Below are 15544 nucleotides of genomic sequence, written 5' to 3'. Positions count from 1 at the left end.
AAGCTCCTTATGAAACAAGGTTGAAGCTCAAGAGATAAGTATTTATTTCTGATATCATTAATTTTATGCTATTGGTTTTCGGTATTAAGAGGTGGTTTAGAGATGTCCTTATGCATGTTTTCATCTTATAAAATTATGAGAATATAGGTCTCTCATTTCGAGATTAGCAAATTTTGTGGCTGATGCTCTAGCCAAGCAAGGAGCCTCCTTGCAATCTCTTGTTGTCAGGAGTTAGCTCCTTTTGTTTCTCTTAATAAAATTCACATTTCATAAAAAAAAAAATTAGGAGAATATATGCATATTGGATTATCTTTGATTAGAAGAGATTATCAAGGCAGTTTTTGTTGGTTTGCATAATACTTTGACCGAGACCAGTGAATATTGGATTTTTTTTTTATAAATCTGTGGGAACAAGATTCCCGAATAAAGAAGGATGATGTTGAGCCATTTATGAGTCATTATCCATTAAAATTAATTACTTAGTATTTATGCTAAACATCTCCTTCAACCTAGTTGGTTAAAGCCTTCCACTAGGTCATATTTTGATTACTTTATTGGAGAGTTGTTTTACTTGAATTGCCTACTATGGCTGACGATAATATGAGTCACAAGAGTGACATACTCAGAATCACCACTGTACCCTTATGGGGGAGTATCAAATTTTATGAACTGGTCCACATCGGTTCGTCGGTTTCTTATCACAAAGGACCTAATTAGTCATCTCACTAACTGTGGACCACATATTGATGAAGATGATATATTCTATACCAAATGGTTAAAGGAGGATACATTGGTTATAAGTCTACCACAACAACTCCAAAGCATACTTTTACTGATGATAAGAATAGAAACTTGCCCAACCAACCTCTACAGATATCTTTGTCCAAGATAAACAGAAAGAGGCCTTGATAACTACCATATGCCTTGCTAACATTAAACCGCATCTTGAAGTTGCTAAGACTCACCTTCTTAGCTCTTCCGCGTTTGATGATGTATGTGCTACACTTCTCCGCATTCCAGACGCTACTCCCTCTACTACTGAAATACCATCTGCTATGTACTCTGGACATAGGGAAACACCATCTGACCAAGGCAGAGGCTGAGGCTGATTTTATAGAGGATGAAGAGGAAGAGGTGGAAGGACTGGTTTTGACCGAGCAGATGGGAAGGAATGCACCCATTGTAAGGGATATGGCCACACTGGAGACACATGCTTTCACCTGAAAGAATGCTCTATATGTGGTAGATTGGGCCACTCTCGCGAAAGATGTTATAAAGCTAATGAGAATAAGGCTAACCAAGCCTTAGTAAGTGATACAAAGGTAGAGCAGTCTACCACAACAACTCCAAAGCATACTTTTACTGATGAAGACTATGAACTATTCCAAAAAATGAAGACCATGATGGGGTCCTCCCCAAGTACTTCTTCACCAACCGCTACCACCACCTCTTGAGGTATGTTTTTGCCTCCTCTTCATCCTAGATAATTGACTTAGGAGCCTCCGAGTATCTTACAGGTAACAGACATCTATTATACTCAGTTTCTCCATGTCTTTCACATAAATTTGTTACCATTGTTGACGGTTCACAAACTAAAGTTCAAGGGAAAGGATCCACTTCTGTTACACCATCACTTCTACTCACTGATATCCTTTTCATTCCTACTTTTCCTTTGAATCTTTTATCGGTTAGTCAGCTCACCAAACATTTTAATTGTTTTTTTTTAAATGATGCTGAATTTTATTATGAGAGCTCAAACGAGCTGATTACACGAGGGGAAACCTTCCCAAACAATGAGAGATTGATGGGAGGTTCCGAATTTTGCCAATTTATCAGCCAAAGAATTGGCTGATCTAGGAACGAGGTTCCAATTACAATAAATGGATGACACAATGTCAGCAATACAATCAATGATTGGCCAATGGCACCAAGGAGGGGAGCTTTTTTTTGAACACCAACTGATGACAGTCTTTGAATCGCCTTCAATAATCAGCTTGCCATGGAGCCGCTCTTTAAAGATTTGGAGGCCGAACAGAAGAGCACTCACTTCAGCAATATTTGAATCAGGGATACCCACCGGCCCTGCATAGGATAAAATAGGGTCTCCACTGCTATCTCTGAAAACACCACCAGCTCCTGCCGGCCCAGGACAGCCTAAAGCACTGCCATCAAAATTGAGTTTGATGCAGTCATAAGGGGAGGATCCTAGGTGGCCATAACCGGATTCCTACGAGGGCCCGCCATGTGCGCTATCAAACCCCAATTTTCTCAAAGGGAGATGCCCGATAGAGAAGCAAACTCCTTACTAGAATGTAGTCAACTCGAGATGAGGCCCAATGCCTAAGAAGTTGTATTATCCGGGTTGCTAGCCTTGGAATTAAATCTCCAGTTGTTTCGCTCTAGCCATATACACCATGGGACATGCGCAAGGCATGCCAAAAGAATTATCTTGCCCAGCTTAGGAAGGCACATCCCCATAACCATCTCAAAGGTGCCAAAAAGGTCCTAATGTAGCCCCATTTGGAGACCAATCTTCTTAAATATCTTCATCCAGACTTGCCATGAAAAGTCGCAATGTAAGAGAACATGCTGGACTGTCGCATCGCACACACCACAAAGGGGACAAGTGCGATCGGAGGTGGTGTAACATCTTTTATGGAGGTTAACAGAGGTGAGAATTTGCTCCCTGATGGCCGTCCACATGAAGAATTTGATTTTATTAGGTGCTGAGAGCTTCCATGTCAGGTTTGCCTTGTTTTCATGCATGCTGTAATCTTATTTTCTAATGTGAGAGTAGGCGAATGCAACTGTGAATCGGCCATTCATGTTGGGCTTCCATATTAGTTTATCAACTGCATGCTCACGAATAGTAGTGTTGCTGAGCCTGGAGAGGAGAGAACAAAAAGCAATAGTTTCCTCGTCATTTAATCCCCGGCGAAATGTAAGACTCCATGAGCGATCTCTCCAAGAGTCAGCCACTAAGCAAGAGAGATCCCTCGCCACCCTAGAGAGCCTCGGGAAATCCTCAGAGAGGGGGCGGGGGCCACACCATTCATCCGACCAAAAAAGGAGGGTCCTTCCATTTCCTGTGTGAAAGGAAGTTGCATGTCCAAATATTGGGAGTACTTTTGAATTGATTTCCATATCGGGGATAGGAGCCGAGTAGCGCCATCCTCCCTCCACCAGGCACCCAAAGGTTGAAGATAGAACCTGACCATATCACCCCATAGGCTGTTATGCTTGATGTTGAAGTTCCAGATCCATTTGAGCAAAAGGGCATTGCTCATCTCCTTCGTAGGTCGTATGCCTAATCCACCCCGATTTCGAGGCATGCAAATATCCTTCCAACTCACCAAATGGTATCTGAAGGTGTCCTCTGATCCTCTCCAACGAAAGCGTCGACGGATGGCATCAATCCTGTTGCAAACTGAGGCCGGACAGTACATGAATGATAATAAGTAGTTTGGCAGTCTTGCCAAACAAGACTTGAGGAGAGTGAGCCGCCCAGCCGGAGATAAAAGTTTGGCCTTCCAAGTAGCTAGTCTCTTCTCAAATTTCTCAATAAGTGGGGACCACATCGTCGTCGTAGGCCGAGAGTCAAAGAGTGGTAGTCCAAGGTATGTAGCTGGCAAATTTCCCACTGAGCACCCCAAATATTCAGCCATTCCCTGAAGCACAGGAGAGTCAATATGATAGCCAAGGAGTGTGGTTTTCTTCCAGTTAATGTTCTAACCAAAAGCCAATTCAAATAGTCCCAATACAGCACGCAGTTTTCGAATTTGATCCATAGTACCAACCCCAAAGCAAATTGTATCGTTTGCAAATTGAAGGATCAGCACATCAAATGCTGCACAGTCCGTCGTGGGGAGGATCCGACCCAGGTTTTTGGCTGAATAGATCAAAGATGATAGGTATTCCGCTACCACATTGAAGAGCAAAGGGGAAAGGAGGTCTCCCTACCTAATTCCCCTGGATCCCTTAAAATAACAGCAAGCCGTTCCGTTGAGAAGAATGGAGTAGCTTGCAGAGGAGATGCAACTTTGAATCCAGAAGCGCCATTTTTCCCCGAATCCCATCTTCCCCAGGAGAGTATCTAGAAGCTTCCAATTAACTCTGTCAAAGGCTTTCTCAAAATCAAGCTTCGGGATGAATATGGGAAGCTTTAAAGTCTTAAAATGGTGGATGAGCTCGTGACATGTCATGGACGAGTCTAATATATTTCTTCCCTTGATAAAAGCACTTTGGCCATGATGGATTGCAATAGGGAGAACCGCCCTGAGGCGATTGGCAAGGAGGCGCGCACGCACCTTGTAAGCACTGGTGGTGAGCCTGATCAGCTGAAAATCAGATGGAATTTCTCCCCCTTCTTTTTTAGGGATAAGGGCAATGAACGAAGTTCCGATGCTCCTATATCTGATGTCATGCTAATAGAACGAGTGGACCATGCAGGCAATGTTGTCTCTGATGAAGAGCCAACATCGACGATAGAATTCCTCATTGAAACCATCTGGACCCGGAGCACAATCCAAAGGAAGACCCAATGCTGCTTTTTCAATTTCCTTACTGGAGAAAGGGAGCTCGATGAGACTAGTTGCGGCCGAAGGAATAGCCTGGAGATGAACCCTTGCGAAGAAAGGGCGAACTAGCTGGCCATCAGAGTATAATTCTGCAAAAAAGTTCACAAGTGAGTCCGAAATAAGGGATCGATCCGAGGTACTCTCACCATTGACGCTAAGGTGATGCGGTTGGCTCTTCTCCCAGTAGAGGTGACTGCATGGAAGAATTTAGTATTGGCATCCCCCTCAACGAGCCATTTAAATCTTGCACACAGCTTCCAGTGCACGAGCTCACTATGATCGAAGGACTGCATTTGCCCTTGAAGGGCTTATCTCTGAGTTACTTCTGAGGAAGAGAGGCTTCTAGATTCCTCTACAGAGTCAAGAGTGGAAATCTAAGAAAGGACGGCAGCTCTCTCGGCTGAGGAAGAGGCCTTTCTCGCAAAGGCCCATGATCGCAGCAACGGCTTTAACATCTTGAGTTTGGCTGGGAAATTCCACCCGGTCAGGCACGTCACAACCATTCTCTCCCAGAAGGACTGGATAGAGGAGTCAAAAGAGGGGTCCGCCATCCAAGCATTGTTAACCTGAAAAGGGGGGGGGGGGGGGCAACTGCCGAAGTGGGAATCTATCATAATCGGCCAATGGTCAGAAACAACCCTATTGAGGACTTTGCCTGTGGCATTGTTGTATAACTGAAGCCAGTCGTTATTGGCTAAGAAGCGGTCAAGCTTGGAGAGGATGGGGGGTTGTCTGCCATTTGAACAAGTGAAGGTCTTCCCAGATAGGGTAACCTCGTCAAGATCCCAAATGCCAATAAAGTCTGCAAATAGCCTCATGGAGGTAATGATTCTCCGGGAGGGCGGGGATTTCTCGTGGCAGAAGCCGGTAACATTGAAATCTCCCGCAAGCATCAAAGGAATGGGCCACCTCTGACAAGTCCTCTCAAGGTCATCCCAGAAGAGATGTCTCTCATGGGGTCTAGTAGGACCATACACACCCACAAGGCACCAAATGTTCCCCGATCCTTTCTCTCTCAATTTGATTCCGAGGGAGTAAGGTCCACAGCAACGATCAATCACTTCAATGGTAGTAGTGTCCCACACAATCAGAATGCCACTAGCCGATCCAATTGCATCCACAAAAATCCATCCAGGCTCCTTTTGAGGCCACAGCTCGCGGATATATCCAAGGGGCAGAGAAGCCGCCTTGGTTTCTTGAAGAATGGCAACAGTTGCCTTGGTAGAGGCAAGAAGGTCCCGAATTGCGGCACGGCGACGCACGGATCCAATTCCTCTAACATTCCAAGAGATAATAATCATTGATCACTAGTCTTCTTCTTGGACTTCTCAAACAGGTGGTTATCTTCCCTAAGGGGTTCCGTGTAAACGGTGCCCAACATCTTCGCAAGTTCCACTATCTGCCCAGGTTCCTATGTCAAATTTTTGTTGTTCTATCTGAAGAGCAGCCACATACTTCTGAGTTTTTTCACCCGTCTCTAGAAGGATGAAGTCCCCTATCTCTGGATTGCAGGGGTATCTAGAAGTAGCACTGGGACCATCCTGGAGAAGTTGTCTTGGCTGACCTCTATTCCGCCGCTGGTAGGTGGCAAGGGGAGGAGGAATTTTGGGGTGGGAATATCTTGGAGGAGGTGGAGGGAGAGAGTTCATTATTTGAGTGGTGGTTTGAGGGGTGTGAGGACTGTGGGTGTGGTTATAGGGAGGCCTGCGAGGCTTTTAATGGGGGGGGGGGGGGGAACGAGGGGGTGTGATTATTTCAAGGGGTAAAGTGGGAAAGTGAAAGGCAGTTGTAGGTATCTGGGGGGTGGAATAAATTCTATCAGGGATAGTGTCTGTGGTGGGTTGAGATGGACTGGTGAGTGGGTGGTATCGTAGGCTAGAGGGGGGGGCAACCAAGGAGGCGGCTGGAAAAGAGTCATCGCCAACTGTAAGACTGGTTGGTTCAGGACGCATCTTTAGGGGAGAAGAGGCCAGGGTTGCTGCTCTCAATGTGTGGGCAGGTTGTAGAGAATCTCAAGATTTAGTTGTAGGACTCGAGGTCACATTTTAATTGTTCTATCACTTTCTCACCCACTTCATTTGTGTTTCAGGATCTTACAACGAAGCGGGTGATTGGTGGAGGCCGTGAACAAGGGGGGCTCTACTACCTGGATGTGCCACAAATAAATATTGCATCCACCTGTGACACTAAAACCAGGTTATGGCACAACCGGTAGGGACATCTGTCTGCCCAATCTCTTCATCATATTTTTCCTAAAACACGGTCTGACCTTCATTGTGAAGCATATCAAATGAGTAAACATCAGAGGTCTACATACTCACCTCGTCCAGAAATTAAAAGTGTCTCTCCTTTTTCGTTAATTCATACTGATGTATGGGGACCCTTGAGTGTCTCCAACATTTCTCAAGTGAAATATTTTATTACATTCATTGATGACTTCACTCGTACCACTTGGTTGTTTTTGTTTAAAGAGCGTTCTGAAATACCATTGATATTTAAATTAAAAGTGTCTCTCCTTTTTCGTTAATTCATACTGATGTATGGGGACCCTTGAGTGTCTCCAACATTTCTCAAGTGAAATATTTTATTACATTCATTGATGACTTCACTCGTACCACTTGGTTGTTTTTGTTTAAAGAGCGTTCTGAAATATCATTGATATTTAAATCTTTTCATGCAATGGTACTCACTCAGTTTGGGCAAAAAATTAAAGACCTTCGGTCGGATAATACCAAAGAATACACATCCAAAGATCTTGACTCGTTTTGTCAAGAAAATGGCATTATTCATCAGACATCATGTGCCTACACCCCTCAACAAAATGGGGTAGCCGAACAGAAGAACAGTCATATTTTTGAGGTAGCTCGCGGTTTACTATATGTCATGCAAGTTTCATACTTTTATTGGCCGCATGCAGTTCTTACCGGTTACCCTCTTCAATTCTTGGTAAAAAAATCTCCCTACTCTCTATTACTACCTGATGATGATCTTTTTTCACTGTCCTTGGAGTCTTTGGTTATCAATGTTTTCTCCATATTTCCTCCCCAAAACACAATAAACTTGATCCTAAATCTGTGAAGTGTATCTTCTTAGGATACTCTCGCACACAAAAGGGTTGCTATAATCCCTCTCTTCAGCATTTACTTGTGTCTAGGAATGTCATATTTTTTAAGACTCTCCATATTATTCTGATAATGCTCCAGGTTTATCTTCAATACAAGGTTCTCCTCGACCGATTGTGCACCATGCTGCAGAAATTACTCAGCCCCTAGAAACAATAGCTGACACCACACCTGCTAAGTTGTCGAATCCTACCGATGTAAGTCCATCTTCTCCGATTATTTTTGGCCTAGAATATGATACTCGTCCTATTGCAGATCAGATCATGGACCGTGCCTTCTACTTCTCATCCCATAACAAACATTGCGTCTCATCATCGCCTATCCCCTGTTTGTTGTCAATTTCTATCGGCTATTTCCTCTGTACCTATACCACAGTCCTATTAGGAGGCTCTCAAACATCCAGGGTGGAAGGCGGCTATAGATGAAGAAATGCATGCTCTTTATGCAAATCAGACATGGGCTTTAGTCCCCCTTCCTTCAAATAAGAAACCCATCAGTTCCAAATGGGTATTTACAATGAAACACAATCCAGATCGGTCCGTTCTCAATTGAAAGTTTGCCTTGTTGCTAAAGGCTATACACAATGTTATGGCATTGATTATGAAGAAACCTTCTCTCTAGTGGCTAAATTAAACTTGATACGTTTGTTATTATCTCTAGCAGCTAACTCTTCCTAGCAGGTCTATCAACTTGATGTCAAAAATGCTTTTCTGAATGGGGATATAAAGGAGGACATTTATATGCAGCAACCACCTGGGTATGTGGTTGAGGGGGAGTCCGTATGTCGACTACAAAAATCTATTTATGGTCTCAAACAGTCGCCTCGTGCATGGTTTGAGAAATTTAGCCAAACACTCATACAGGTCGGATTTCACAGATGCTCTGGATATGAATTTGTCTTTATTAAAGACACACCAAAGGGCAAGGTAATTCTAGCCGTATATGTTAATGACATTATTATAACTGGAAGTGATCCCGAGGGCATCCAAAAGATAAAAGAAAGGATATATACTGAATTCAAGACAAAGGATCTCGAATTGCTCCAATATTTTTTGGGTATTGAAATACTACAATCCAGACATGGAATTATATTATCTCAAAGGAAGTATGTCCTTGACCTACTGGAGGAGACCGGAATGCTGGGATGTAGACCAGCAGAAACTCCTATGAACTTGAATACAAAATTATGTGCAGGTACTGGAGAAGAAGTAGATGTCGAAAAATATCAAAGATTGGTGGAAAGACTTATTTATCTCTGCATAACAAGGCCAAATATTTCATATGCAGTTAGTGTGGTAAGTCAATATATGCACAAACCACAACTCAGTCATTGGCAAGTACTAGAATGGATATTACGATATCTGAAAGGAACACCAGGAAGAGGGTTCCTCTATAAAAATCGTGGACACTTCAACATCGAAGGATTCTCAGATGCAGACTGGGCCGGATCCCCGGATGACAAAAAATCTACTCCGGGATATTGTACGATGGTTGGAGGAAACTTGGTTACATGGAGGAGAAAGAACAAAATGTAGTTGCAAGGTCTAGTGCAAAAGCAGAGTACAGAGTCATGGCACACACAGTCAGTGAACTCCTATGGATCAGATCTCTCCTAACTTAACTGAGTTTTGACAAAGAAGCTCCTATGAATCTATATTGTGATATTTGGGCTGCAATTAACATCACATCAAATCCAATCTTCCATGAGAGAACAAAGCATATAGAAATAGACTGCCACTTCATACAAGAAAAATTCACTGCCAACATTTTATCTCTCCAACATGTATCTTCACAGAACCAGATTGAAGACATTCTCACCAAACCAGTCACTCACAAAATTTTGTCCAACATTTGCAGCAAGTTGGGCATCTACGATGTTTTCTCATCCCCAGCTTGAGGGGGAGTGTTACAATGTGGGACCCACCATGGCTACACAAACTGGTAGGACCCACCATGAGCTCGAGAGGTGTCAACAAGAGTCCTCATACAAAGTGGTTCTAGCTAAGAGATAAGGAACATGTGCTAGAATTAAATAGAAGATTTGAAGATCAAGTGGGACCACAAAGATACCACGAGTTGGTATCTCTATCAACATGAGCTGGAAGATCATGTGGGACCCACAAAGAATAGATCACGAGTTGGTTTTCTATCTTAGTTCATGTGATTAAAGAAGAATTAGAAGTTGAGTTAAAGTAGTTTTTTAAATAAATAATGTAATCTTATCACGATAGGCTTATCTTAGAGAGTTCTAGTTGGAATGTAATTATGAGTCCTAAGATTACTAGTACATGGACTCTATCACCTCCTCAACTATTTTTTTTTTTTAAATGATGCTGATTTTTATTAAGACAAAAGCTCAAAATAGCATATTACAAAGGAGGGAATCCTACCTAAAAAATGAGAGATTGCTGGAAAGTTCCGAATTTTGCCAATTTATCAGCCAAAGAATTGGCTGATCTAGGAATGAGATTCCAATTACAATGTGTAGAAGATACAATGTCAGCAATACTATAAGTGATTGGCCAGTGGCCCAAAGGGGGGAGGCTGTCCTTGGAACACCAACTAATAACCGACTTTGAATCACCTCCTCAACTATAAATAGAGGAGATTGTAACTCGAAATCATCAAGCAAGTTTTTTTTTTTTTTCTTCTCTCTCGTGTGAAGTGCTGTCTCTCTACTATCCTTTATTTTCCTTCTCTTCTCTCTCTACCAGATAGCTCTTCTCTTTTTCTTTTTTTTCTTTCTCTCTCCCCTTGCTCAAGGTATTGTTCATGGGGTCCTAAATTCAACAGAAATAAATGTCAAAATTCAAAAAAAATGAAAAAATGTTGCAGATTATTTTCAAAAATAAAATGTTGCAGATAAAGCAAGCTAACCTTCAAGATGTTGCCTCTCTTTTTATCGATAACTAAGCCTCTCACCATGTATTTCCAGTCAAATGACCACTTGAGTAACTACATGACATCCAAGCAGAATCATGAGCTAAACTTTGACAATGATCATTCACACAAAAAAAAAAACTTTCATAATAAAGTTAGCATGTTCCAAGGTCAGCAAACTCCTTGCTAGACCAGCTTTCAAAAGGAGTTTCTAGGCAGTCCCTTCAGCTTGGGACTCCCTTTGTATGTAATCTGATAGATGTATCATGTACCATGTACCTCAGGCAAATCTTGTACTATCTAATGCTATTAAGCTTATCTGAATAAAAGTATCTCAATATTTTTCAAAAAAAAGTTAGCATGTTGAGCAATATCTCTGTATCAGTATGTGCAAAACAGATTGCCTAAAGACACTGAAGTTTGAATTTCAATCTAATCACAGGAAAAAAAAAGAGACAAACCTCAGTAGGATACCCCAGATTATAAACCAGCTTTTTTACGGTACCAGTATATGCTAAAGATTCAAATGTCTCAGGCTTGTATTGTGCTAGTGTATAATCCATATCAAACCCAACAGCAACAATGCTTTTCATGTTTAAAGATCGATTACAAAATATTTGTTTGCCCAGAGCAGTCTTGCAGCCCCCTGCAGAAGATGACCAGATGCAGCCACCTTGACCACTAGTATCACAGATAGGATTCTCTAGCAGCAAACTGTTCTCCACCGATCCATCTCTGTCCATTATTTCTCTTGAACTCAAATGCAAATTAAAACCTTAAAAAAACAACAACAAAGTAAAAGATAGAAGATTAGCAGCTTATTTGCAATTGCTTGTCTCAAAGTAAAACACATAGAGTAACTGATCTGCAGTAAAATAAGAGGAAAAGTGCCCATGTAGTGTTCAACCTAGCAACACAAACCACTGACAGATGAAATATTAATGCAGTCAATCAGTTCACGAACAATATTATAAAAAAAAAATAAACAATCAAGCTTGTATAGTCAGATGCTGACTTAATATATAAGCACAAATCAAATGTGATTCAGATGTAAAATCATTCCTTAGCTACTTGAAACCTGAAAAGCCTAAAAGATTATTAAGCTTGATAAGATCCAAAAATAAGTTACAGAATGCCAAAGCTACCAAAAACTAACATGAGCAACCATAACCAGCACTATCTATACAACCATTCACAACTTGTTTTGCATGAAAATGTGAATGAAGCATGAGCTCTTGCTGCCTAAAACAAGAGTAAGAAATGGAAAAAGCCATTGAACTAGTAGTAAGTAGAGAGAATCACTCTACAAAGGGTAAACAAAAATTAACAGTACCCACTATTGGACATCTGCATGCAAGAAGCATATATCCGCACATGCTTAATAGAAGGTCAGGAAAATGAGCCTATGATGCATCCTTATAAATGGTCTGGGATGCGCTGGGTTACTCACTTAAGCTTCTTAGTATTGCAGCTGCATGGATGCACTGTTTATGTTTAGTAAAGTCTGGGCTAATGTCATGTCTCAGCGGTGGTATATAAAAGAAAGTTCGTGTCATGACATAAATGGCATGATTGAAAGCAATTATACACAGATTCCATAGGCTTATAGCTAAAGACGGATCAAATGCCATTTCTTCGGCCTTGACTAGGGAAAAGTTCATATGCGTAGGTTATCCCCCCCCAAGAGAAATACATAACTATAACTGATGAGCCAGAAGAATCAGAAGTAGAGGCTAGACCTTTGTTGGTATGTAGAAAGGAACTCCATGTGCAGACGGGGCCTTTATCATGAAGAAAGATTCTCAAAATTAACTTGGTTCCCAGAAGATCAATTGGAAAAAAGAACCAAGTTACGTTAAAACTAATGTAACTGGGTCTAATATTTCATGTTTCATAAATCAAGGAATCAACCTATGTGTGACGCGTTAAGCATGCAACACTAGAGTGAAAGTGAACAAGCTGATAAACTCGCAGAATCTGGAAACTTCTGAGTAAACCATATTTAATCTTCCATGAGTGTGTAAGTTGAACAGTAATTCGAAGAAAGCAACTACTAGTTCGATGACACAGGAAGTGAAAGAAAATAACAAAGATAATACTCGTGATCATGACAGTACTTCAGCAAAACAAAAAAACAAAATAGAACAAAATAAAACAACATAAAAAACAAATATTACCAGTGTTCTTGGCACGAAAGGAATGGGAAAGGTGAAAGAGAACGGAAGAAAAAAACCTTGTGCTTTTCTTCTCCCTGTTGTTGTGTAGAGAAGACGAACGCAGCCACGTAGAAGTGCGAAGGCAGAAGCGTTATTACGCGAAGAAAGTCGGCTACAGAGGAAGGAATAGGAAAAGGCGACGGGTCTATTTGGAATCCGCATCTGGCTAATATTGTCTCGGGAAGGAATAAGAATGTAGCGCTATATCAGAGAGTGAGAGAGAGAAAAAAAGAGAGAGAATCGATTCCCAGAAGCGTAAATGTCTCAGTCGTGGTTGCAGGCGACATGGATTTCAAGCTGTACTGGTAGCTTTGGCAGCGAGCGCGGGAAAACCCAAATGAACGTAAATGAAGCACCTAACTACGGAATGGACCGTTCTTTTCGGAAAAGAGCACCAACTCAAATTCCCAATTCCCATTCCCATTCCCATGCGCATTCGCATTCGTATTCCCATTCCAATTTGATTCAGATGCGCCTATTCCTTGAGGATAAAATATTGTCATAAAGAGCACAGGGGCACAGGCAGAGGAAGAAGTGCTGAGGGGTTTGGATTGGACACTAGTGGCGAGGAAATTCTACTTCGTTTTGTCCACTTTCACTGCTCAACGGAAAAACGGCCATGCGCAATCACGGACGAGGGAGCCGAGCCCAAACCAGAGACAGCACGCAGCCGCAGCCACCCAAGAAACCGTGCGCACGATGCATCTCGTCAGCTGCCTTTTTGTTCGTTTTAGTCTTAATACCATCGTTCTTCTTTGAAGGGCTAAAAAGAGTAACTTTTAAGTACACCTCTCTTATATCGTTCTGAGAGGAGCTGGACTGGACAAGAAATGTATCTGCACTTAATTTTTTAGAATAATCTTTAAATTATAAGAAGATTATTTATTTTATAATATTTATAATATTGTTATTTTTATTTTATTATTCAAAACTAAAAAAAACTCAAATGAACATTAATATGAATGGATAGAATAATAAATGAATGTAGAATAAAAATAAATTAACTTTAAATTAAATGGTTAAATTAAAAATTAGGTGCACTTAAGTTTATGACTTAAGTCTATAGTCATTTTTTCATTTTAAATAACATCGTAAAATTAACATTTAAGTAGACTTAATGGCCTTTGTAGTAAATCTTTAATAAAATAAACACTTTAACCCTACATAGAATTTTAATAAAAATAAGATTCACATATAATACCATAATTTAAACTTAAAAATTGATGTGCTTCACTTGCTTCATTCTATTTTATTTTCATGTCAAATGTAGTAAAGTAATAATACAATGTAATTTATTAAAATACTACTATACATTATTTCTAAATTTGACAAGGTCATATCTAGAAATTGTCATATAAACTTTTAATTGCTTGTATACCCTCCAAATATAGCAAAAAAGCCTTTATGCCCCAAGTGTTTAAATGAATGCTTGTACCCTTATAATTTCATCGAGAAAATTAAGTACACCCTTCACCCCCTTAAGTTAATTTAGAAGGATACAATACTAAAGTCCCTTAAGTTTTTAAATTGTGTCATTACCTTGTAAAGGGACCCAAACGAGTAGCCCACTATCTTAGCCTCCTATTAACTCGGGGGTATTAAAGCTCCCTCTTGCCACTCTATTGAACGCATCCCTATTGGGTAAGCAAAAGGTGTTAGGTTACATGAGTAACGTACATAAATGGTGTTGATTTTTAGGACTCCATTGATTTAGTTAATGGAGAAAACAAGATAGACACCCATTGGGAGAAAACAGGAAGAAAAAGAGGTTATAAACTATGTCCAAACCCTTACCCTGAAACTCGATATATAGATTAATGAAACTACAACCAATTATGCCCAAGGAACTTCACCTAATTACATAAATGTCGTCTCTATGAGATGACTCTTTGTTTACCGTCTTGTTATCACTTTGTGGGCTTATGGGTCTTCTCCTTTATTTATGGATCTTCCTTGGTTGTGTGGGTTTGGGCCCATCTTCCAACACTCCCGCTCAAGCTGGGAGTGAGAAAACATAATGAATGCCCAGCTTGCAGCAAATGGTGTATAGGATAATCCCGTATAAAATGGCAGTTCACCATATCTTCCAACACTCCCTCTCAAGCTAGTGATCTCTTCCAAGAGGCCCAACTGGCATAATATAAGTGAAAGGAAAACCACCCCTAGCCGTGAGACATCGCTCCATACTCCAGTCAAATGACTCATGTTAGATGTTGGGCACACTCCTATCTTTTGTAGGTAGTGGGTATATAAGTATTGCTCAAAAGTGTAATCAAACTTTTTCATCACCGTGTCCCTCTACAGAACACCAATTCTCAAATGGTATGAGTAATAAATGTCAATTAAAGGGGGTAACGGGTAATTACCTGAAAGATAATATTCTGGGGTCGTCATGTGCTTTCTTCATCATCAGAATAACCAATGTTGATAACAATCAGCAACTGAGTCCTTTAATAATAATGTACTAGCCAAAGTAACACAATAGTAGCAACTAAAATGGGTCTTGGCCTAATAACACGTACCAAATAATGAAAATCCGTAAAAAGGACCCATAAAATAATTTGTCATGAGTCTGTGCACCAAATAATTTGCTAACCAAGGAATAAGCCATTAATACTTCAAAATAATAATGCAGCTGGAAAAAAGGGATTGAGAAGAGCCGAGTCATATATCAGACCAATATAGCTGAATCGCAGAAGAAATATGTATAGAACTAAGGACCCGAACTTGTATAACCGAGACAAAAAAC

The 15544-nt window shown here is 40.8% G+C and overlaps 1 protein-coding gene across 1 annotated transcript in view; it reads right to left on the bottom strand.

Annotated features, from left to right (window-relative positions):
• Positions 1-13259, bottom strand: part of LOC137962742 (uncharacterized) — an 85144-nt gene extending 71885 nt beyond the window's left edge. The window contains exons 1-3 of the mRNA XM_068809784.1: positions 12813-13259; positions 11041-11354; positions 10577-10654 (exon numbers count right to left, since the gene is read on the bottom strand). Of these exons, the coding sequence (XP_068665885.1) occupies positions 10577-10654; positions 11041-11354; positions 12813-12957 (537 nt within the window). The 5' untranslated portion in view covers positions 12958-13259. The remainder of the gene's footprint in view (positions 1-10576; positions 10655-11040; positions 11355-12812) is intronic.
• Positions 13260-15544: the final 2285 nt, after the last annotated feature.

This window comes from Aristolochia californica, unplaced genomic scaffold, assembly GCF_029961685.1.
Source record: "Aristolochia californica isolate CCGP_79_NKW_82.1479 unplaced genomic scaffold, dmAriCali1.0.hap1 SCAF_4, whole genome shotgun sequence".
NCBI classification, from domain to species: Eukaryota; Viridiplantae; Streptophyta; class Magnoliopsida; order Piperales; family Aristolochiaceae; genus Aristolochia; species Aristolochia californica.
Note: the sequence above shows the minus strand (reverse complement) of the source record. Positions and strands in the feature narration are given on the sequence as shown.